The sequence below is a fragment of the Narcine bancroftii genome, chromosome 9, assembly GCF_036971445.1.
Source record: "Narcine bancroftii isolate sNarBan1 chromosome 9, sNarBan1.hap1, whole genome shotgun sequence".
Taxonomy (NCBI): Eukaryota; Metazoa; Chordata; class Chondrichthyes; order Torpediniformes; family Narcinidae; genus Narcine; species Narcine bancroftii.
The window spans coordinates 84,567,180-84,591,776 of record NC_091477.1 but is presented as its reverse complement, the minus strand read 5'-3'; the positions used below and the strand labels follow the sequence as shown (position 1 = coordinate 84,591,776).

The window sequence follows — 24,597 nt, the reverse complement described above, 5'->3', positions numbered from 1 at the left end:
TTGAAGGTAATGTTAAGATGATTTCATCATTTTTATTGCAGCGCATTTCCAAATTCTTGACAGACCTATTGGTGCAGCACAGTTGTATAGCAAGTAAACCGGTACCTCATTTCCACCAACCCAGTCTTAAACCTGATCACCATCTTTGTGGAAAGTGGAGGTTTTCCCTATGACTTCACGCATTTCCTTCTTTCCCCACAGATATGCAGATTAGAGGGTTAATGGTCACTGTAAATTTTCCCGACTGTTTAGGTGTGTGGTCGAATCTGTGTGTGGTACCCAATCAGTACAATTGGCTGCTTAATGGTTAACATAGGCCAAAGGCCTGTTCCCATTGCTATTTCTTCATGAAAATACCTTCATTATGCATTTGGGTTTTCAGGTGCCAACACTGGACAACAACTTTTTTTTAAAGGTTTACATCCTGAAAAAAGTTAGGGATTATGATAGACAACTTCAAGCTGAACACAAAGTTAATTGCAGATTTGTTCTATTGCATAGGAAGTTGGAGAAACATTACATTAACTTTCATTGAATTTAGCATATTTAATTGTTGACACATTCAATTAGTTCAAATGATGTAAATATGTTTTGCTGCAGATTATTGTTTGTACTCAGCATCTGATGCCTCTTGTGTCAGCGTCCAATAATAGCCAGCCAGCATTGATGGATTCCAGTTGTCTTGATGGTCGCAATGTCATGATGAAAGTTTTCCCATGTTCGTCACTGACTGCACAAGATCAACAGAGAAGAAGTCAAAGAGCAAATGCAGAAAATGAATTTTCACTTCATGGTTTTGTGTTCTTGAAATAGTCTTAAAATATGACTGGATCACAAAAATAGCTTATATCTAAATAAAGGTCTGTGATAGGAAAATCGTAAAGTGATTTTTATGACCAAAATCTATAAAAAACACCCAAAAGTGTTCAGGAAGCAAAACCTTTGTTAACCAGTATTATCTTAAATCCATAAATGGTGTTGCCGCAAAGTTGTCCATTGCTTTCTCAGTTCTAAGGAAGACAATCCCAGTTTCTTTAGCATATCCAATTAATAAAAGTTATTTTTCACTGGTACCATTCCAACAACCTCTATTTATTTGACCTGTTTGCTAATCCTTCTTTTAACTTGTTCCATCAGCAGGAAGTCTGCTGTTTGCTTTTATCTTTTTGAAATTCAGCCAAATTTGCCTCATTTCATTGCTGCTGTACTTTAATTCCAATTAATTCCAACCGGTCAATTTAGTGCTCTCTTTTGAGAAATGCGTACAGTAAATTAATTCTTAAACATTGCCCCCTTTTTCTTTAAATACAGTAATAAAATGTAGTCCATTTATTTTATAAATTCGCTAATATTGTTGTGAGAAACAGAAGTACCTTCACAGAATTTGCTCGAGACAAAAATTGAGAACAAAGAACATTTATTATACAATGCAAAGTTGACTGCTTCCCCTTACCCTGGGAATACACACATACACTGGGGCTCACCCAACTTTTATACAGTTGATTTCAGTATAGAAGTACCCTCCCCCTTACATTCTTCTGCCTCCTGGATGAGTTTGGCATTAGGCAATTCTGTCTGCCTACGTGCTGTTTCTGTGAACTTGGAGGACCAGGGGGTATCCTGTCTATGTCCCATCATGTCATTGTCCTTATTCACCTGGCTTTGTCCTTATTCACACCTTCCCAACCCTCAGGGCTTACTAACTCTTCTATGCAGAACTTGCTAATTCTGTCTAAGGTTAAGAAAACCCTTATCTTATCCAAACTAACTTTACTTCCTACATTCTATTATCTATTATCTACCCTTATCTTATTCATACTGGCTTTATTTATTACACATATATCTATACTAGTTTCCTCATCTTCATGTTTATATCAGTTTTACTTATCTCTCACATTGTGAACAACAGCAGGTTCTCTGTTACTGCTTGTAGACTAAAAGAAAGTGGACTTTCTTCTTAATGTTCTCTCATAATATCCCAAATTACCTGTTTGGAATTGCAAGCTCTGACACTGCAGGCACACCTTGAGCACAAACTGTTTTGTGATGAAGCCAAGAGTAAAATGCAGTCATGAATTTAAGTCGGAATGTGCTGCAGGGGGATGAACATTCATTTAACTTCCAGATTCATAAAGTGGTAGGTCACCCATGACAGTCAAAGTAGAGAGGCATTCAATCAATTCTCCCAAAAGTCTTGAAGAGTTCACAAAAAAAATCACATAAGGTCATTTCAATGGCCTTTACCTTCCTTATAATTTACATTCTCAATTATTTCTGTTCTTTGCTTTTGCACTCTCTCCACACAGTTGGTATTATTTTCCAAAGATGAGGTGATAGGTTTTTATGATTTTAAAGGAGGAGGAAGGCACCTGGCACTGCAGAGCACCAGAAAGGCTGAAGAAACCTGTGAGCCAGGCTCACAGGACACCTGGCAGATGTGGGATGTTGTGAGAAAAGAACGAGATAAGATTATCCGGCCACATTTAAACGGGGCTCTTGCAGTAACTGCCAGCCCATGTTTACTGAGTTCTTCTTCGATAAACCTGCATCTGCGCACTTCCATGTGTCTCAATCTTTTCACTCCCCACAAATCCATCAAAACGTCATGCGGCTATTGTGCCAACTACAGTTCCTTCAAGGTTAGTCCATTGCTAGTACGTGTCACCGTGAATATATTCAGATGAAACCAAAGAAGGCAATATTATAAATAAGGAATGGCAAAGCAAAATGATTACCTAATCTCCGTCAAAACGAATAATTAAATGCTCTGTTTGCTCCAATATTATATAAGATTATTTTGTTGTTAATGCACCAAGTTTCTATCTGGTTTTATTGATCGTTCTGGTGCTAATTGGTTCCATTTACAACGGCGAGCCAAGATCCTCGGATGCACAAGGCACACTACTGTTTGATGCCATGTGCTAATTCTGCAGTTGGGAGTCAGGTGAATTGCAGTTGGATGGGAGAAGGTGGTGTGGAGGAGGTTGATGGAAACTTGTTGACGTGGTGCCCTCTGCTGTCCATCGTATTGATCTGGCTCGAGTGAACAAAGAGAGAAATCGGAGGGACTCGGCGGCTCGGACTGCACCCGAGAGTAGAACTGGTCGGGTCGGGCCCCTTTATCCATCAAATATTGAGGTTTCGACTTGAGAATAACACGAGTTAAGTTCCTTGAGCCACCACGGAAACCTCAGCTAAACACTGGACTGGAAAGCAGACACGGTTCAGCATTTGGGCTAAGGGCAGTCGAGGTGCAACGTTGCACAAATATTAACAAATTCAACGGTTGATGTTCGTACTCATTCCAAAATTGGTCGCATGGTGGTAGCGAGGTACATCATCGTCGATGCTGTCATATCTCCACTGGAGAGAGTGCACGCCATCGTCCAACACAGGATACCATCAACGGTCCTGCTGCGCCCATTGATCCACATCCCTGTTCAAATAGACAACTGAATCTTCTCGCATTGCCCACAGGCAGCGCATTCAGATCGTAGCTCCTCACTGCTTTTTTTAAAATAAAAATCCTCATCTCCCCTCAGGTACTTTTGAAACTCCGTCTTCTGCTTACCAACATTACTCCCATTCGAGGCTCGTTATTTCAACACCCATCTCCAAATCTTGCAAGCATAAAATCGTTAACGGGCTTAATCGCTGAAATCTATATAGGGCTGGCATTATGTTAACGAAAAGAAGATTAAATTAAAGCACGTTTCAAAGGAGTGCTGCGATTTGACTTTATATAATGTTATATTTACTGCGTCAGGGAGTAAGGTCAAACATTCGGATGAATTGATTGATGGTAAAGGCCTGTTTTTAATTTTTAACTTAGATTTGATTCAAATAATTGTTCATTATATTTGCCCTTTATTGGATAGGAAACAAGGCAGTAGCGCTTATTGTCAACGTTGTTGAAATTTCTCCCATTTTTCTGCACAGCCTCGTAAGAAAGCGACAAATATGAACACAAAGAGCATTTTGGTTATTTAAAAACTGCAAGAGATCAGCATTTTGGAAATATTCAATCATCTTCGTAGGATCGTGAGATATCATCAATTCATACAAAGTATTTGATTTGTTTTTTGTGTGTGTGTATGTGTGTGTGTGTTTTAATAACAAATGAAACGGTAGATAATTGAGTAGAATTTACGTCTTTTAGTTTAAGAACCAAAATTTGCCATCACCACAATTGCCGGATTTCTGAGACTAAAGCCAGTGCATATTTTCCTGTTTAAATAGATTTGCGAATAAACATTACTGAGCCCTGCATACCTAGCTAACCGTGGGGGCTGGGCGAGCTGGTCCTGATGTGGAAGTGAGTGTGTTATTTAGATTTTAAAACTATTTATAAATTTGTCACGAATGAGATAGTACAATATTGACAAAATGTGTCGGAATAGAGAAACTGAACTGGGTTTCACCACTGCCTCGATCATTGAAAAATATTTTCCCATTTCAGACATTTATAATTGCCATCTATTTCTTGATTACAACTAGTACGTAAATGAAGCCGTTCAAAAAACATGTTTCATTGCAAACCAGTACTTTTGTTGCAATGCTTTTCGACTGAGCCCGAAGATCTCAACAGCATTATTTTGTTGGATGCAAGAGGGAGCGATAGAAAATAAAGTCAACACAATTGCACTAAGACAGAACGGTGCAGCAGAGGAACGGGCTCCTCGGGCTCGGTCCAAGGTGTCGGCGCCGAGCATGGTGCTAAATTAAACCAAAACTCTGCGGCTTGTACATTGGACATATTGTTCTACTCTATAACTACTCTATCTGCTTCCATCAATATCCCTAACAGCCTGTGGCAGACATCTACCCATCTCTAGAGAGAGAAAAAGTTTCCCGGCACAGATCCCTAAATCTCCCTCCATTACCACCACCCCCAGCCCACGTTAATGCTTGTGCTCTAGCATGGTGCATTATTACCCTGGAAAAATTCGGAGAGCAATTCAGATTAATCTTCTAATGAATCCTCAATACGGGTATTAATTTACTTGAAAGAGATAAAAGGAGAGGTCCCAAGGATACGAGAAGTCGTTAATGACCCTGCTACCTTGAAGAATGGGTCGAAACGGCTCATGATTAGATTCCCTAATTTTGGTGAGAACTCCCGTTTGGATCTTATTTTTGAACTGGGGTTGTAAAGATTTGTCTCCATGTTCAAATTAATCTGACAACTGAGACCATTTTAATCATGTGGGGAGGGGGTCACCTATAAATTTCCAGTTCCTGCATTTTAACGTTTTCAAGGATAATGTTAGCCATGTTCACCAGAGAGAGGAGGACCTTGGTCAACGTGAGGTCAATATAAAACAAGCTTATATGCTGGAGAATGTTGAAGTTAAGAAAGAGGATATTCTTAAAAAACATTAGGAATGATAAGTCCCTGAGACTGGACAAAATATACCCCAGGAATACTTCAGGAAATGATAAAAGAGCTTACTTGGGCTTTGGAAATGATCTTTACATCCTCCCTGGCCACAGGGGAGACATGGGAGGATTTGAAGAATTGCAAATGTAGTCCTCTTGTTTTAAAAAAAATAGGGAGAATCATGAGAATTATAGATGAGCGAGGTGTACTTCAAACTAATGGAGAGGATACTTAAAGCCAATATTTATGACCATTAAGAAAAGCATAGTCTTCTCAGAAAGAGTCAGCATGACTTTGTGAGGGGCAGTTCATGCCTCATGAGCCTAATTGAGGTTGAGGAAGTATTAAAATAAATTGATGAAGGTAGGCAATACCTTTACAGCACCAGTGATCGGGACCGGGGTTCGAATCCCATGCTGTCTGTAAAGAGTTAGTACATTCTCCCCATGTCTGTGTGGTTTTCCCTGGTGCTTCCGGTTTCTTCTCACCATTCAAAATGTCCCAGGGGTGTATTGATTAATAGGATGTAAATTGGTTGGCACAGACCCATGGACCAAATTGGCCTGTTACTGTCCTGAAGGATTTTTAAAAAATGACAAGATTCCCCATGATAGATTCATTCTGAATGTCATGATGTATGGGATCCATGGAAACTTGGCTGCGTGGATTCATAATTGGCTTGACTGTAGAGAGAAGAGGGCAATAGTAGATGGAACATGTTCTTCTTGGAGATCAATGACTGATAAGAGTTCAGCAGGGATCTGTTTTGGTACCCTTGCTCTTTGAGCTTTTTATAAATGACTTGGATGAAGAAGTAGAGTGATGGGTTAGTGCAGATGACACCAAGATTGGAGGTGTCATGGATAGTATAGATGGTTTTTTGTAGGTTACAACAGGATATAGTCAGGATGCAGAATTGGGCAGAAAAGTGGCAGATGAAGTTCAATCCAGATAAGTGGATGTACTTTGGAAGGTCGAAATTGAAGGGGGTGTTCATGGTTAATGGCAGGATTCTTCACAGTGTGGAAGAACAGAGGGACTTTGGGGTCCAAATCCATAGATCGCTCAAAGTTGCTGCATGGGTTGATAGGGTAGTTCAAAGTCTTATGGTATGCTGGTGTTCATTAGTCAGGAGATTGAGTTCAAGAGATAATGTTGCCTTTCTATACAACACTGGTTAGACCACAAGTTGAATATTATGTTCAGTCTGGTTGCCTCATTACAGAATGTTGAAGCTTTGGAGAGAGTGCAGAGGAGATTTAACAGGATGTTCCCTGGATTAGAGAATGTGTCTTATAAGGCAAGGTTAACAGAGCTAGATCTTTTTTTTTAAATTTGGACTCAAGATGGATGAGAGGTGACTTAATAGAGGTCTACAAGATTATGAGAGGGATATAATGGATGGAAAGCCAGCACCATTTTTCAAGGGGTGATAGCAACAAATGCCAGAGAACATCTGTTTAAGGTGAGGGGAGGAAAGTTTAGCTGAGAGAACAAGTACATTTAAAAGACTGTTAGGCAGGCACATGAATGCAAGAAAAAATAAAGGGTTATAGGTGCGAGGTAGGGAAGGTGGAGTAGGATTGTGGAGTAGGTTTAAAAATACGTAGGTCAACAGAAGGGCCTGCGTTGTAATGTTCCCATGTTGAAACCCGATGTCGACAGAAATGGCGTGTTTTCAATCGCCATTATCTCTTCATCAGACTTTGTTCCTCATATATGGGGTTTTTGTTTGGTTTAAAGAAAATAAAATGCACTGGTGGCTTTCTTTCTGAGAATGACCATTCTCAAACATTTGTACCTATTGTTCACAGCCCGGGTGATATTTTGGACGAATTAAAATTAAAAAGTGGCGACGAGCCACCAATTCTTTTCAGCTGAAGGTTGTTATTGCAACAAGTAGTTTCCAGACAGGATTACAAGCAAGGTGATTACTTTATATTAATTAGCAAGGCCGAGCATGTGTGCAATGCCCTAAATCCCCTAAAGGGAGCGATGTTGCACCGTTTTTCAAACTGCACATGTTTGGTTTAAGATAAATGATGCGTCCCCCAGGTAACCTTTTGAGAGGCATGTGTGAATAACACACAAAACAGATTACCATGATTTTGCTGCAAGCCATTTTTTTTTTCATAAATGAATCCAATGCTTATTCAAAAAAAAAAGACAGATTCAATGTAGAAAGAAAGTATTAAACTTTTAAGTACTGGTTTATACTGTTAAGTATTAAACAACCATGTTACCAGTGCATTTGTCTTGGTTTGAATACTGGTACAGAACTGCCATGAGCTTTGCTTTTTTTAAAAAAAAGACGCAGGTTTGGAGGTGAATTATAAGGTAAATTATCCATCATTTTGTCAATGAACTCATGGAAATCTTATGCGCTCATGAGAAAATAGAATAAAATCTCTGTGCGAAAAATGTGTTTCCAGTGATTGAGTGGAAGATTTTTAATAAAAACGCACCATAACATTTACCTCTTTGTTTGTGAAACACGGAAATCCATAATTTACTTCGTAAGAATCCGAATGTAAGTGACCAGCAATGACAATACAAATGCACTAATTTTTATATTTGATAATGCAATTTACTACGTCAATTGTAAGAAGCAAAAATCTATTCCATTCCAACAATTACTATGTTCCAAGTAAAATTAGACACAATGAATATTAACTTCGTATTCAGAACTAAATTAGAATAGACGCAGAAATGTCCCCATTAGTTAAACGGCAGGCTGGAAAAAAAAGACCCTCGGGAAAGCTAAAAACTTACCCTGCAATAGATAGAAGGTCAAACCGAGGATACCTATCTGACTTCAGAAGTTGAATTTTAAGACTCTTCGCATTTCAGAGACAGCCATTTGGCAAATCCAACCAACACGACATTTAACATGGTCTAGCAATAGATGGCTGTTCAAAAACATTGGATAGCTCTAGGACCCATGCTCATGTTATTAAAGATCAACACAAAAGAGAAAAGAATGGCTATCATTGATCACCAGAAACGACACTTCTGCATTCCTCGCGTTTTTTTTTTGGTTTCTCGCAATTCAGTCTGTTTTTCTTTCTATGCCAAATTGAGATATTTAAAAAAAAAACAATTCCAGTAAGTGTATTCCATTCTACCTGCCCCAATTTGCACCAGACAAATTTGGAACAATCGACTATTTTAAAATCAAGCACTAACCATTACATCCAGGTATTTAAGAAGCGGTTCTGAATCATATCTTTAATTGCTCCCATTCAACAATTGCACTGCTACGCACAGGTAGTTGAAATGAATACATTCTGCAACTATAATTATAAAACTATGAAAGGTTCATATCGTGAGAATTCTGCAGAGCCGAAATATTGGAAACCCGAAGGTGCACCATGTACCAAAAGTCCTGACCTGAGAACAGGTGGTATTAATATTTCGACCCATGATCTGGAGTTTAGCAAAAGCTGAAAAGTGGCACTAATTTAAAACGCAATCAAATGATCTCCTTAAGTTAGTGCCTAGATTCAACTATTGCCCTGAATAAATAAACAAACCGCAAAAGATTGGCTTCCTGCTTAAAAAATATCAGTCGCAATGACCTTTCCTGAAATTAAATAGTCCCCAAAGTTAAAGGAAATGTTCTAAAATTAGTATGTGAAATAATAATGCTTATTTAAAACGTCCATTGCTTACATTTACAAAAGCTGTATACATAGAGCAATTGGTTTTTAAAGTTTGCATTATTGTCTCAAGTTAATTTTAGACATGGACTTATGTTGGGTGACAAATACGGGGTTTGACAAATAGCACGACTCAGAGTTGGAAGACATTTTATATTAACAATATTCTTCTCCTAATGCTGTTCATACTGACTTCAAATTCTTTTGTGCGTCCATCGATCAAAATCACACAAAATCCTATAGCCTTTGTTCTATTAGTCAGCATTGCAGTATCGTTAAAATATTAAAAATATTTTAAAGCACGTGTTATCAAATATGTTGCTCTTCTTCGAGTCACCTTGCAAATATAATTGAACAAACATGTTTATACTTCAAACTATTGGTTTAGCTAAAGAAATGATAGAATCTACTGAGATAGTTGGTGGGATAAGATGGAATATTATATAACTGCTAAAGTATCAAGAACATAATTTTAATCGAGCGATTTATAAGAATCAGTGTAAATATCCTTGAATTATATTGTCGGGTGTTCGAAATCTGTAGATAGGCACCAGGTACCAACACTTCTGAGCAAAAATTGCTTCGTGACCAAACCCTGTGTTTGGAGTGGAACGGCGTTTATCTTTGTCAAAATTATTTGTAAAATAAGCAACACGAGAAGGACACTGAGCAAAATGTACATATTTACTTCATATTAAAAAAAAACATCCTGTGTCATTGTTCTGAAATGTCAGCCAAAAGACTCCGATTTCTATCTCTCTGAGGTGGATTTGTACATGATAACAAAACGCTGGCCTCGACTGAACTGCTGGAGTTGTGACTTCTCTCTATTTGGTTTCATCACCAAAAGAAAGGTATCAATGATAAAGATAAATCGACTTGAACTTCTTGTAAGCAGAAACATTAGAAATCAATTTCCAATTTTGAAATTAAAAAATGACCATAATACAGATTAAATAAAGAGTGTAAATGTTTTCATTAACCATTTTCCCAGCCGCATCCCTCTATCTTACATTAATTTCTCAAATATTGTGTACTGAGATATGCCATAGGACCCTGTTAAAATAGTGAGTGAGCACTTTTAGTCTCTGGGACAAACATGGGCAAATTATAGACTTTCATTTGCGTGGATAAAGTCAATACGAAGAGCAATTACAGTGATACCTGCCAAGTTCAGATACCATGGGGGAATAATTAAAGATAAACCATCTTTCACCAACTGTTTTTTTTTGGGGGGGGGGGAGGGGACGTAATCTTCAGAATCTTTCTAAATGTTACCCATCGTGGGTTGTAAATTCGTGTGGCAATTTGCTGATGAGACCAAACGCTTCGGGAAGATGATTCTTTGGGGACGGGGAAACCACAACAAATTCCTGCAAATGACCGATTTAGGGAAAGCATGCGAACGAGTAGTTCCTTAAATTGGCATGTGTCAAAACAGTCACCGTTCATCGTGAAAACAAAACCCAGCTTTTACATCGACTACATTTTAACGACGGGGGCATCTTTTTTTTTAAAAAGGCGTTAACAGCAGATTATTTAAATATGTATTTAGTCATATTTAGGAAATGGAAAGGTAAAGAATGTTTTGTTTGCCATTAATAAGGTGTATCGCTGCGGCTTCATGTTTAAAAATATTGCCCCCGCTTCCAAAATATCATCGTGAATTAGGGACTCCCGCACACACATTTTACACACGTAGATGAGGGCCCAGGGTCAACAACTGACCACAAATAAATGCAAGCAAACAGCGAATAAAACATGACAAAGCAAAACGGGGTGTCATTCATTGCGAATGTTGTTCATAAAAATACTTTGAGTGGTAACAAATTTATTTTTAATCAACCTGTCCGCTGTCTATTAAATAATTAAAACATTTAATTCAAATTTACATGATACACTTTGGCGTCAATTAGACCTGAAAATGAGCACAAGGTTACATTAGATTGGTTCAGAGTAGCTCATCCCAATACTGTGATAAAGCAGAACAATTGCACAAAGAACACGCAATGACTAATTTAAGAACATCATTGTGGAGATAACCAATACTGTCTGCTCGTTTTCCATTTAAATTTAACGCAGCACATCGTGCTCCAATCTCCCGTGTGTTTTGATCAGACTCTACATTTGCAGGTCAGATGTATTTGATTGAACCCTCCCCTATTTTTTGGTTGCGACTGTTGTGTCTGACCTTTGCAGCCCCGTCCGTCCCTACCAGATTTGTTTCATTAACCAGAGCAACCGAAATGATTAGATCGCCGTTAAGGGAGAATGCAATGATTTTTTTTTGACTCTTTGAACCTATTTGAGGGAACGTTGAAATATTACAACGCCACCAAACAACTTTGCAGCAAGTAAAACACAAACGCCTGCAGACACCGTGGTTGAAGTATAAACACAATACTGGAGAAACTCCGCAGATCAAAGAGTGTAGAGAAACCTCTGCAGCAATTTGCACCCGCAATGGTGCGGGTAATAATTCTGGAAATAACCTTTAGAATGAAAATATTTATCATGGCGTCGGAGTGCCAGAACCAAATGCCACTACTTGCCATCAGAGTTTACAAAACAAAATCAAAACTTCATCCCACTACTTGACAGTAAAACATCTCCAGAATTGACTCGTTTCAGTTCACGGGAGGGAGGAGCAAAGGGGGGGGGGGGGGGGGGCGGGGGGGAAGCAGGGAAAACATGAAACTAAATCAATTGATCGACCCCAGTGCAATATCGCCAAAAGGGCTTTAAAATAGCAGCCTAAACCACATTTTCTTTTTATATAAAGTCGGCTTCGCTTATCCCTATTTCTCGGTTTCATTTGAAGCAATAGCCCTTATTAACTAATAAAAACAAACCGCCTGGTTTAAGAGGATTTGAAAGGTTGCACCAATTAGCGGCTGTAATTTGCGCTGATGCGCCCCGTTTGTTTAGGTGAATGTGCAAAAGTTCGCCACCTGAAAGAAGAATGTCATGCTGGCACTGAGACAAATACAAACCAGCTGCCAACAGGCATATCGCCTTCTCAATTCTTAACACAAAAGATCCCAATGTAGCAACTAGGCATAATTAAATCAGGGTATGCACGGGTTTCAAATATCTGACTACGGAATTATGTTTAAATGTTTTATTTCTGTGTACAGGTGTAAAGAATGCGAGTTTCACTTTCACCCTCTGGTAAAATGCTGCACTGTCTGTTTGCATGGGTTTATTTTTAAACCCAGATACGAACAATGTCCGAGCTGACAGATTGGTGCATCCGTCAAAAATTGCGGTTTCCATCACACCATCTCCGGCTGTCAGGACAGGGAACTGTGCATTCTAAGCTCCATTCGGAAACGATCACAGTTGATGTTTCTTCATACGTACTAGATCGGACACTTTGCACTTCCAACATGATTTTTCCATCTCCTCCAGCTCATTAACATCGTTTCTCCGACCGATGAAAGTCTTTCTATGCACCTCAACTTCAGTTGAAATTAAGCATGCACTTTTAATCAGATCATCGACTAAGCAACGGGCTGAGAATGAACCTATCGTTGCCATCTTGCCCCCATAATTAACGAATTATATAAATTGTCCCTGCCTTGCTCCTCAGATACTTGAAAAGATCGCAAACTGCATTTTATATTTCGAACGCTGATATAAAGACCACAACGGAGGAGTAAAATGCTAAGAGGCTTATAGGTTTAATTCAAAGGCGTTGAAAGCTCTTAGAAAATACTTTTAGAGAGATTTTTATGCTTAATTGATAATACCAAAGGCATTTATTTATCTATAAGTAATCACCCAAACTAAATGCATATTTACCAAAGTACTATTCATTTACAATAGTACATGGAATTTGATCTCCATTAATCCATTGATGATATATCGTATAGCACATGTCCACCGATTAATTTTGACAGCCCTGTTCCCACTTCACGTTTGAAAGTTCACAATCCTATAATACTAACGTTTATATTATGCCCACCAAATGCAATTGGCGCTGATAAAAAAAAAGCGACGGAATGTTTAAATATGAAAAGAAGTCTTGCACTCGAATACAATAAAAAGTCGATGCGTTTGCACGAGATATATTTACATAAATTGTTATGACAGTAGATAGAAAAGGATTGCTTGCTAAGAGAAGATGCGTTGAATTTGTTTTGTAGGCATATATGTTGGCTATCAACAAACGAACGATTATTCAGAATAAAACTGCATAAATCAAAGCTCAAACATACAATAATATAACAAAAATATCACAATTACCTCTGCACAACCTTGCGCCAAATGCTACCACGGCATTGAACACCACATGTTTTCCGTCGTGGAATGGGCCTTTGAGTTATTTGGAATACTGCGACAAAATTGATTTGGATCAGATCTACTCATGCGAAATAATGCCGCCAACGCTGAAGATGGCTATTGGCAATAAAATAACGCGCAGACAAATTATTTCCTTCTACCGTATGATGGTCGTTTGAATAGAAATTAAACGCGGGTGTAAATAACTCGTTCACTCATGTTGGAGATTTTAAATGATTATTCAAAATGAAACAGACCATAAATGTCCGAAACGGAACCCCAAAGGGGAGTCAAAACCTGAAAAATTAAAAGCCGTCGTCATGTTCTTATTTTATTATCGAACAGTACAGAAGATCCAAGAACACTGGGCTAAGAAACAATCAATATGCATTGATTCTCCTGTCCTGAAACTTGTTAAGAAACTGGAAGATTCAGCGCTGTACTGTTCTATACTCCATTCTCATTTATTGCCCTCTCTATTCAAACATTTATATTAACATCCCTCTTTGTTTAGCAATCAATCTATCAATTCTCTAATATACATTCTTTAACATCGATGCTCAGTGGAAAACCATTTGAGGCGAATATTTGCAATTAAAACCTTCCATGTACTGATGCGTTACACTTTGACTTCACCTTTCCTTATCACCTGGGAAATAAGCATTAATTGAAAAGTGTAAATTTGACGACCATCATAAAATATTACACCTCACAACGTTGTCATCACAGATGCTCATTCTGCAGTACATACAGTCATTATCCGTGAGACGACATTTAAGTCCAAGCACCTCGGAATAATACTGATTTTTAACCTTAAATTTAATATGTTTCTTCCCTATTTTAATGCTATCACAGCGGACAGCTGCACACGAATGTCGCAGAACAACTGCAGAGAACGTTTAAAAAACATTTGACATTGAAATTGCAACAATGCCGACAACTGTGAGATTTTTAATTAATACTTTATTTTTTCTTCTGACTATAAATATTAAATTAAACACACACACACATATAATATCAGCGTTTGGAGCAGGGAAACCTTTCTATCACATATTGTTCTCCATTTTTATAGCTATTTATCTGTCATAGAGTTCACGTAAAACAACTTGGAATACTACGGCGAGGCATCGGGGAGACATTACTCATTACCTTGACTTTGCTAAAACTTTGATATCTGTCCAAAATTACACTGGACGCTCAATTAGAAAACTAGTATCGTGCTCAATTATCATTCAAAACTAGCCACCAAGGAGCAACCAGGAAGCCTGATTGGCGTGTTAAAGGATTAATTCCGAGCAGCTATTAATTCTGAACTTCAGGGCATCCTGTGTATCTGAGGAAGGTATCTGTCCACACCAGCGGCAGATCAAGCACAAAGGGAACAAGGCGGCTGGCGGATGCCTGATACTTGTAGGTGCAGACATCCATGAAACAGCCGAGATCAAAATGGTAAAGCCCCTCTAAGCATATTCGTGCGTCAACCCATTTACAACACAACCCATTATGTGTAAAAGGACACAAACACAGTGTATATTTACTCCAACGGGACCTCACTGGCTTGGTCAATAGTATCAAAGAATTGTGATTTTTAACAACATCCATTAATATTTCAACTCGGCAGATAGTATATGACCAATTTAAAATTGGAATCCACCGAACAATTATATTTTTACAAGTCAGCTCGTTAAGATGCATATAACCTGATAACCTGTAAAATCAAAATACATATGGAACGTTTTCAAAGTTTTTTGTAATTAAATAGAAGATAAAATAAATACTATGAACAGCCTCCGCACGACTATTGCTCACTTCTGTAGAACATGTTCATAGACAGTAAAAGCAAACCGAGGTCTCGCGGCAACTCTCCTTTCTAACCCTTTCAGAATCAAAGCCTGGTCATTTTCGCTTGTTAAAATCCCCTTCTTTTAATTTTTTTTCTATTGAGGTTGGGAGAGATGCAATTTAGATGACATTTCGGATGAGGCATTTTAATACACAACGCTTTGGTATTTAACCCGTTTAGAAATTATAACCACACAGTTCAAATGCGGTCTGGGTGTAACTGACGACAGTTTTGTTTTGTTTTGGGAACAGGAAAAATCGGAATTATACAATTGGAATTTAATTCTAAACATGTCAATGGGTGGTATTTATTTCAATCAAATTAACGTTTGAACTGAGCTTGCGTGTTAAAATATAATAATAGGCGAATAGAGAGAGCTAAGTTTGGATGGGTGAGAGACGGGTGACGTGATTAAGGGAAACCACTCTAAAATAGATAATGGAAATAGAAATGTATAAAATAAAGTGGGGGATTCTGAAGAAAAACAACACATTTAAACAGCGATCGTGGAAAACAGGGGAGTTTATTAAAGGTTACAAATCTAGAGAGTACAAGTAGGAAAGTGCTATACATTTGAATTGGTCCCAAACTGCAGAGCGAGCGGAGCTAATAACAAGAATTCTAACATTTCTTTTAAACACAGGCTTATAAACTTGCTTAAAATTGTGGCAATAGTTCTAAATGGAACAATATTGGCAAGTTTAAAATTCGATTTCACTGTGTATCACGTTTTTCAAAATACCCCAAATGACAAGAAAATTAAAGTTCATCACCAGGAAACATAATCGTGGGACAAAGCTCGGTCAGGCATATTTAAAAATTAACAAATTCTACAAATGTTCATACAGCAACAGATATTTAATGTACATTAAAAGAATGTTTGTTTCTCATCTGGGTGTCCCTTTTTTTTCTTGTGTCTTTTTTTTAAATAAAAGTTCAAAACACTTACACGACCTGGTGGGGATCGTCACTGTAAATATTTGGCACAATTTAGAGAAAGGTGAGCGGATTTGGGGCAAATCAATTCTATAATATCTTGCCGGTGTTTGTCTTAAATGTCTATCCTTGAGTGTAATGCGCTGTGTTTGCTCTCATGGTCCCAGTACGAACAGTGCATCATGGAGAGGTCAGCAGGCTGCCTGGCGCAGGGGAATTGAAGACCGGCTCCATTGCTAGAGGAAGGCGGGGGTGCTGGGCTGAGTTGTTGGGGATGGTGGTGATGGTGGTGGCTCATGCCATTATAGGAGTTCACCATGCTGGGCAGGCCCATGCTCTGCACTCGGGAATAAGGGTTATAGGACGTGTGCCCTGAGAGTCCCTTCACATTGACAGAGCCAACGTTGCCACTGGCCATTTGGCAGGAGGCATAAGACATCGGCGCAGGCGGCTGCCCAAGAGGCCAGGAATTGTTCATAAAAGTCGATTGCAAGTACTTCGGAGGGCCGATGTAGCCATAACTGTCACTTGCGAACAATGCCGACTTGCTGTGTTGGAAATGGGTAGGCGGGGGTCGGAAAGGACGCTTCATCCTCCTCCTTCTTCTATAGTTGCCCTTTTCAAACATATCTTCACAAGCCGGGTCGAGAGTCCAATAATTGCCCTTTCTCTCCCCGCCACCTTCTCTGGGCACTTTGATGAAGCACTCGTTGAGGCTCAGGTTGTGACGGATACTGTTTTGCCAGCCTTTCTTGTTCTTCTCGTAGAATGGAAATTTGGTAATGATGTACTGATAGATGCCAGAAAGAGTAAGTCGTTTCTCTGGACTCTCTCGGATTGCCATAGCAATGAGGGCCACATAAGAATAGGGCGGTTTCTGAGTCGGATCGGGTTTTTCCGCAGTCTTGTCCGGAGATGGCTCGCTCTTGATTCGGTCTTTGGAGCCAGCAGTGGAAGTGTTGTCAGTCATGAGAACCATGGTATCATCTTCAGGGTGCTGGTAGACTTCCATCGTGAAATTAAAGTCTCCCTCTTTTCCACTCTTTCAGCAATCCCAGTGCAGGTTTCTTAAAGAACTGGAATACCAGCGTCAAGGATTGCAGTGCAAATTCCTTGTGGCTTTGAGTTTTCGAGGCTGTCCTCAGTCCAAAGCCTTGTTCAAGTTCGCAGTCAGTTTGTTTTTTGCATTGCAGACGTAATAAATACGAATATGTTACTGTGATTGCACAGCCCAAGCTGTGGGCTTCTATCGCTTTAAACCGTGCCCTCTTCGTCCCTTTGCCCAGAGAAAAATGCGTCGTCCTATTCGTGAATCTCTCAGCCTATGCACTCCTCTCATTAGTGAAACTGATCACATTTCCGCTTGCGTCATTAACTCCCCCATCAAGGTTTCGCTTGCTCGAATATCGGTTACAGGGGTTTAACATGAAGGCAACTACGCCTTAATGTTTTATTCAATACGAAGAATATTTAAACACTTCGGCAGGACAATATGCGATGATATTTACTTTTGTGCTTTGAACTACTTTTGCAGTTCCAAAATTCAGAGGTGCACAGAATAGGCGGAGGACTCCCATAAACGACTGCTAGCAATCTGCGTGGGCTTCAGGATCCCAGAGGAACGTCTCTGCGAGAGTGGCAGTAATATCAAGACGGTTAGGAAGATTGCACGATGAAAGAAAAAAAACCCCACAGCCCAACGCTTCACATGGTTGAACAAAAAGTGTACACGAGTCTGCATTGTTCTATACGGTGTTTCGGACTCTAGTGCAGTTAAAGTTAAATGAAAAAAGATGAAAATCTCAAATTTCGGTTTTGAAAATTTCATTTGACATTTATGTCTGTCCTGTTAATTAGTGAGCAACGACCCATGAACGAAACCAGCAGATCCAGTTTGCATTGATCTAAATCAATTGACATGAGACTCTGAACATGACCTGTACGTTGTGAGTCCTAGCAAAGTTAACTACAGGATTGACCTGATCCACTCCTTCCCCAGTTCAATAGCAGATTAAAAGGAATCATTCTCATTTGCACAGAGCCCCAGGCGTTCTGTTCACCCCCACTCCCCCCTCCACTCCTTAGAGAACAGGGATTATTGTTACTGGGGAGTTAGAGGATGGGGGTTGAGTCCGCCCCGTCGACCACCCATAGCGGCCTGTATATGAGGTATTTCCGCGCCTCCACCGGGTGCAGGTGTACCAGCATTGTTGTGTGTGTCATCACCTCGTTCAGATTCCCCAGAGAAGATTCCTCAGTTTTAGCTGCGAAATGGTGGATTATTTTCTCCCCCCCCCCCCATCCCTTCACAAACCCCCGCCCAGCTACCTGCTGCCCCTCTTTTAAAGGAAGAAATCCTGGAATGGGAAATTCTGCTATTCGAGGTATTTCTCTTTCTTTTACACTCGCGACCCGATACTCGGAAGCGCTGGGAGCACTGTGCCTTCTCCTGGGAACATCAGATGAGATTTTTTTCAGTCAATTGCATCTTGTTTGTGAAACGGCGCAGGGCAAAGTGTGCGCCTACCCATCCAGCTCTGCCGGTGGCGGGTGGGAGAAGGTTTTGGGGGGGGGGGGGGTTGTAATAAGGGAGGGAAGAAGATTGGGCAGCCTCGGTAGAATTTTGAATCAAACTTAATGATCCTTCTCTTTGCTTAACTTTTGCGGTAATTAGTCGATTAACCAACCACACACACACACACACAAAATCACTGTGGTCTTAGCTGGAAGGCGCTGTGTATCACACCACTTCTTTGAATAACGAAATGAGATGTTCCTGGACACGGTGGGGCACAGGTACAGAGCCTTTCATTCCATAGAGTGATCGCATCTTGCCAAGCGACTAAGGGGCACTCAAATTATCGGAAAAGATGTAAACTGAAAAGAACCAAGGGGGTGGGGTTGGTAAACTCCGACTGCGTGAGTATTGGAAAGGCAATGGAAGCATTCTTTCCCACCACATGTTTGACTCAGGTTAATAGCGCGGTTATTAGGATGTTGATCATCGATTGAATTATTTGTGAGATGGAAAGATATATATATATCTATATTCCCAGCGTGTTTTTAATTTGCGCCACCTCCAATTATCTTGGTTTAAGAGTAATTCTACTTTTAATACCTTGCAATGAAAAAAAGGCGCTGCTAATACATTTAAGTGTATGTTTTTTTTGGGGGGGGGGAAGGGATCCGTAGTTAATTTTAAACGAAGTATCACAGGATAAATGGATTCAACAATTTTTAAGTGTTGATGAACTCGCCACTATTCTCAGTACAATTGGGCTGGGTGGGGGGAGGGGGGGGGGGGGTGGAAAGCAGGATTCCTGCCCTCTATTGAGTGAATTTGTTGGTGAAAGAGCACTGTTCAGTTAGACAAGATGATTCACTCTCTGAATCCTGCTCAGCTCAAGTTATCACTGCAGCCACTTGGAACCTTACAGAAGAGTCTCACTAATAGAGAATTATTGCATTGGAGTATGAGTTCAAACTGCCAGAGTCCGCTTATATGGTCGATTAATTTTGCAATGTTTTCACTCGAAAAACGCAAGGAAATCGTAAATAGGTATAATCTTTCCGTTCGTAATCTTTATGGGTGCAATTGAAAAGAGATGGTCATGTTCCATTGTACGATGATGCTGTGGCATTTGTGATTTACATTCTCTTGCATCTTTCGATGGGATTACAGAAACCCGTCTATTCTTACTTTCAACCGGTCTTGCAATTTAACGGGGAATATATTATATTTTCACCAATCGACTATGTTCTTCGTACACAATTCCTCTCATGAGCAATGGTGGCAAGAGCAACACGCGCCACCTCCAACCATCCCTCAGTAGTTGGGCACCCCCTTGGACTGCGGCAGCAACGATTGATGGAATGTCAGTTTCCAACAAATTTGCAAATCAACAAACATCCAACATGAGCTCGGCCGGGTGTGCATATAATTAACAACCGTGAAAGTATCTTTTCACACCAGGGACTAGTTATGAATTTGGTATTCCCAATTTATTCTATATGCCAGTGGAGGTAGACTGCTGCTACATATTCGGTAATAGCTGTCTATTGTATCAGCTGAATAATGCAACCCTCATTTTTGGTGGGATCGTTGCTCATACTACATTCCTTCACTTGAACTACACGTAAGCCGAAATAATGTAAATCGCGACCACCCTTGGCGTAAAAACACAAACATTTCATCACCTAAAAAAGAAACACGTGACGAAATACTAATATATTGAACAAACTGACCAGACTTTGCAACGTAGTTACTTGGCAACCAATCGTTTCAACACAAATATTCTAGTAGCAATTTATGAGATGCATCAGTTGCAATAATCTGGATGCAGGTTCCGAGAGATAAAGTTTGATTTAGTTGGACTTAAAAAAATGGTTTGAAAACGAATGGGCAGGGATAACGCTCTTCTACTAATATGGATATTGGTTCAGTTTTCAGAAGAACACTGTGCTCTCAAACGTCCAAATTTATTGAACGAAATTTAAAATTAAAAAGTTAAGAAGTGCAACTAAGTCGTGATAGGCCATTGTTTTCAGTAAATAATTTGAAATATATTCTTCGTTTTAACTGAATATGGATTAATCTTGTATTGTGGCTGGGGAAATTAGACCCAAATAAATGATTTGTCTCTTCGCTGCTTTTTTTGTTGTTGTTTAACTTAAAATAAAATCTAAAGACCCAGTCAGGGAATGATTTCCACACTACGTCCATGTTAAATTTTTCATCCATTCCCATGCTGCTTGTCTGAACTGGGTCATGTTTGTATAATTCCATCAGATTGCTCTGACCATCTGACGAAAACTCTAATTGAAAATCCGTAATATTATGAAAATTATGACACATTCACAGATGATAACTTACTTTATTCCCTGGTATTAACTGGCTACAGTATTATGTTTAATGCGTTCATATTCTCTTTAAAGTTAGATGTGTCTTTCATAGGGAGAGCAGTTATATGAAAAAAAGTATTATATTTAATTAAAACGAATTGCATATAATTATTCATGATGGGGTGCCATTAATATCCGATTGAATAAAACCAAATTCACCTGTTCATTTTTAAAAATTAGAATACCATAATCATTTAAATACAAAAATAAGAACTCAATGATGAAATGAAGGAGTTCATACTAAAACATTTTCCATTCTTGAAGAAAACGGGCAATATGAATGAAATGGTCCCTCTATGTTCCTGAATATTAATATATAATTTTCTGATAATGATATCACACTGTAATTTTTTTTGGAAACAATGAATAAATGAGGTAGTCTGGTGCCAGTGCCTTGGTGCTGTGATTAGCTCGCTGCCTAATCTCAACAACTCAAACCGGAGAGCTAATTACAACAGCCACAAGTGCAACTGAGTTACAGGGAAAGGTTAAACAGGTTAGGATTTTATTCCCTGGAGCGTAGAAGAATGAAGGGAGACTTGATAGAGGTATCAAAATTATGAGGGGAATAAGTAGAGTAAATCTAGGTATGCTTTTTCCATTAATGGTAGTTAAAATACAGACCAGAGGACACGGGATTACGGTGAAAGGGAAAGGTTCAGGGGGAGCATTAGGAGGAACTTCATCATCCAGAGAGTAGTGGAAGTGTGAAACGAGCTGCCAGCTGAAGTGGTGAATGCGGGCTCAATTTTAACGTTTAAGAAAAAAAATTAGATAGGCATGTGGATGGCTATGGTTTGGACTGGGTGCAGGCCAGTGGGGTAAGGCAGAGTAGTAGTTCGGCACAGACTAGATGGGTTGAAAGGCCTGTTTTCTGTGGTTCTCTGTTACTTCAGTTTCAGATTGGACTCTCAATCTGGCTAACTATTGGGACATTTCCACGTTCATCGCAATCTAATGTCCCATCTGTAATTTTCTTTTTGCACTTCTGAGGGTTGGATCCGTTAAATCTATCGCTACTGATTTGATTGTAGTGATTGGGGGGAAAAAAAACCCTGAGCAAAGAAAGTACTGGGATGGGTGCAGACTTTTGGTTTATTAATGAATACTTGTACTTTTGAACTAAGTCTGTTACTTGTACAAATAACCCAGTAAGGGAAGGTATTTGACATTGCTTTAGGATGATATCAGTAATATATGTTCATATTTTATTTCAACATATAAATAACATTTTCGTTATGTATCGCATAATATTTTGTAACATCTATTAATTACAAAAATAAATATAGATTTGATATAGAAAGTGAGAACCACATCCTCATGCATCTCGATCTGAAAGGTCAACAACTCCCCCCTCCCGCCCCCCAAAGATGCTTGTATTTTTTTCTCTTGCAAATAACATGTTGAGTTATCTCGCAGTGGTCATTCTGGCTGAAATAAGAATAATTTCTGCCTTGCAGTTGATTTTTCTTTACTACTGTTACTTCTTGCTTTATCATTCTGAAGAGTGAGAGAGAGAAAGGGGATAGAAAGGAGAGAGAAATGAGAGGGAAAGGGGATAGAAAGGAGAGAGAGAAAAAGGAGAGGGAGAGAGAGACTCCTTGGAATAATACTCACAATGTTTAAAAAAAAACAAGACGTTAAAATGGCTGTGGTTTAGTGGGAGAATGAAATGTGAGAATTTACCCTCTGTGGATGCGAATTATTAATTTAATAAGATACATAATTTACTCAGTGAACCGCCAGCTCATTTGAACTAATTAGAATGGTTCCGCTAGATATTTCTGTTGTTTGATCATTGCACCGCTCATCTATTAGTGTTCTCGAAGAGCTTGGTGTTGGGCTGAACAGATCTGAGCGGTTACTGTTTTAAATCCAGATTAAATGCACTTGTTGCTTCGAAGCGGGAGCAAGTCCTGCTCAAAAAAATATGTATCCCTGAAACAATTTAGCTGTATTTTATTCGGGGCCCTGAGCCTGCTGACTGGTCCATCTGGGTATTGTGAGTAGCAAATTGTCCATCTGCCGTCGATTAGATCTTTCAATTAATGGTCCTACTCGTTATGATGGGAAACATCCCAAACATAAACCGCGCCAGCGTGACGCATTATATTGTTTTTAACAGAATTATTGTGACGGGGTTGTAGTTCTGACTGCTTTGGCGATTCCTCACTAGTTACAACAAAATATTGCCGTGTTTTAAAATTTGTCTTAGGAGGCGCATTCGTGCTTTCAATATGATTTACAGGACTTTCAAACGATGGGAAACTCCTCCAATGCAACGTAATGTATACTTGGTCTGTTATCGGTGTAACAAACTGCTACTTTGGGCTTGGCCACTTCTTAGTTGGCTGTTGGTTTTTGATGGTTATAATGAGGGAGTAGCAAATACCCCGATTGTATTGGCAACAGCAATTGAAATTATATAGAAAGAAAATGAACAAGAAATTGTAAGTGCACGTCCGCCCACGGCGGTGCGATTCAATTTAAATGCAATTCAGAAAAATAGAACCCTGCCTACCGATCTGACTGTGCGAATCAGATACCATTGGAGAAATAATTAGAACGATAGATTTACACATCTGTCGTAGTTGAGCTTTTAACATGTTAACGTCATGCCGCAATGTAGCTACCCGTTTACTTCCTGCTGTACATGTTTGAAATTCAGCAAATGACATTGCCATTCATGTATGCTGGAACAGTTTTACCTCGTTAAGATAGAACATAGCACACGCCCACTTATTATAAGGAATAACGCCAAGGATATGCGCCATATCGATTACACGGCGGTCTAAACATTTAAAAATATTTGTCCACAATAAAATGATCAGTGAAGTAAAGTCCAACGATTTTCTGGCCAAAGTTTACAGAAATACTAAATGAAAGCAGCATCTCTTTGCTTTAGGAATTTGGCCCTCCAGATAAAGGTAATATTTTATACGGTCCGCTTACCTTAGATGAAAGTGGGACTCCATGGATTCCACTCAGATGTTGCACAATTAATCGACTTATTAAAACAAAACATCGAAAACGTGACTCGCGCAAATATTTAAAGTAATCATTGTGTAATATTTGAACGACCTATTTATTAATCTTTCTATGTTGAAAATGATTATACTCCAAGACAAGTCCGTTCTTGAAATAATACTGTGCATTTACAATTGGGAACTTGTTATGTTAGGATAGAGGGTTGCAACATAAATCACCGACTTTATCAGATTCCGATTCAGGTTAACATGCAGTATCACAATAAATCTACAAAGTAGGCTTTGAAAAAAAACCCCCATCTGCACTGTCAATCTTTTTCTCCATATATAGGAGCAGAATTTTCTAACAAGTCTTGAAATAAACGTCAACTGCTCTGAATAATCTTACTGAGTTTAGTGTTTGTTGACCTCATGTGTCATATAATCTCAATCAGTTATCCTGCTTGGACGTGGACCACAAACTTCTCCCCCCCACCCCCCCATCCAAACACATTTATACTGAGTTTATGGGGGAGACGAGTTGACGAAGTTTAGTATTTAATGTATATTTTTTCGCTTCAATTTCGCTCCTTAATCTCATCCCCCCCCCCCCCAAATAATCAGTTC

At 39.2% G+C, this 24,597-nt stretch overlaps 1 protein-coding gene and 2 long non-coding RNA genes across 4 annotated transcripts in view; 1 reads left to right on the top strand and 2 right to left on the bottom strand.

The window, feature by feature from the left end:
• Positions 1 to 473: 473 nt before the first annotated feature.
• Positions 474 to 13,369, bottom strand: LOC138743012 (uncharacterized). The gene is made up of 2 exons (XR_011344591.1): positions 13,288 to 13,369; positions 474 to 730 (listed from the first exon to the last, which is right to left on the bottom strand). It is a non-coding gene; the product is annotated as an uncharacterized lncRNA (long non-coding RNA).
• A 2,301-nt stretch (positions 13,370 to 15,670) lies between these two features.
• foxl2a (forkhead box L2a) lies at positions 15,671 to 17,433 on the bottom strand. The gene has a single exon (XM_069897862.1). The coding sequence runs from the start codon at positions 17,112 to 17,114 to the stop codon at positions 16,218 to 16,220; it is 897 nt and encodes a 298-aa protein (XP_069753963.1). The 5' UTR covers positions 17,115 to 17,433; the 3' UTR covers positions 15,671 to 16,217.
• Positions 17,434 to 18,308: 875 nt separating this feature from the next.
• The window catches only part of LOC138742374 (uncharacterized), a 217,488-nt gene continuing 211,199 nt past the window's right edge, over positions 18,309 to 24,597 (top strand). For both annotated transcript variants that reach the window (XR_011344119.1, XR_011344118.1), the window contains exon 1: positions 18,309 to 18,486. This is a non-coding gene — a long non-coding RNA (uncharacterized lncRNA). The remainder of the gene's footprint in view (positions 18,487 to 24,597) is intronic.

Bases quoted from the DNA above. Each gene is read 5' to 3' on its own strand.
- foxl2a (XM_069897862.1), bottom strand. From the start codon at position 17,114: ATGGAAGTCTACCAGCACCCTGAAGATGATACCATGGTTCTCATGACT.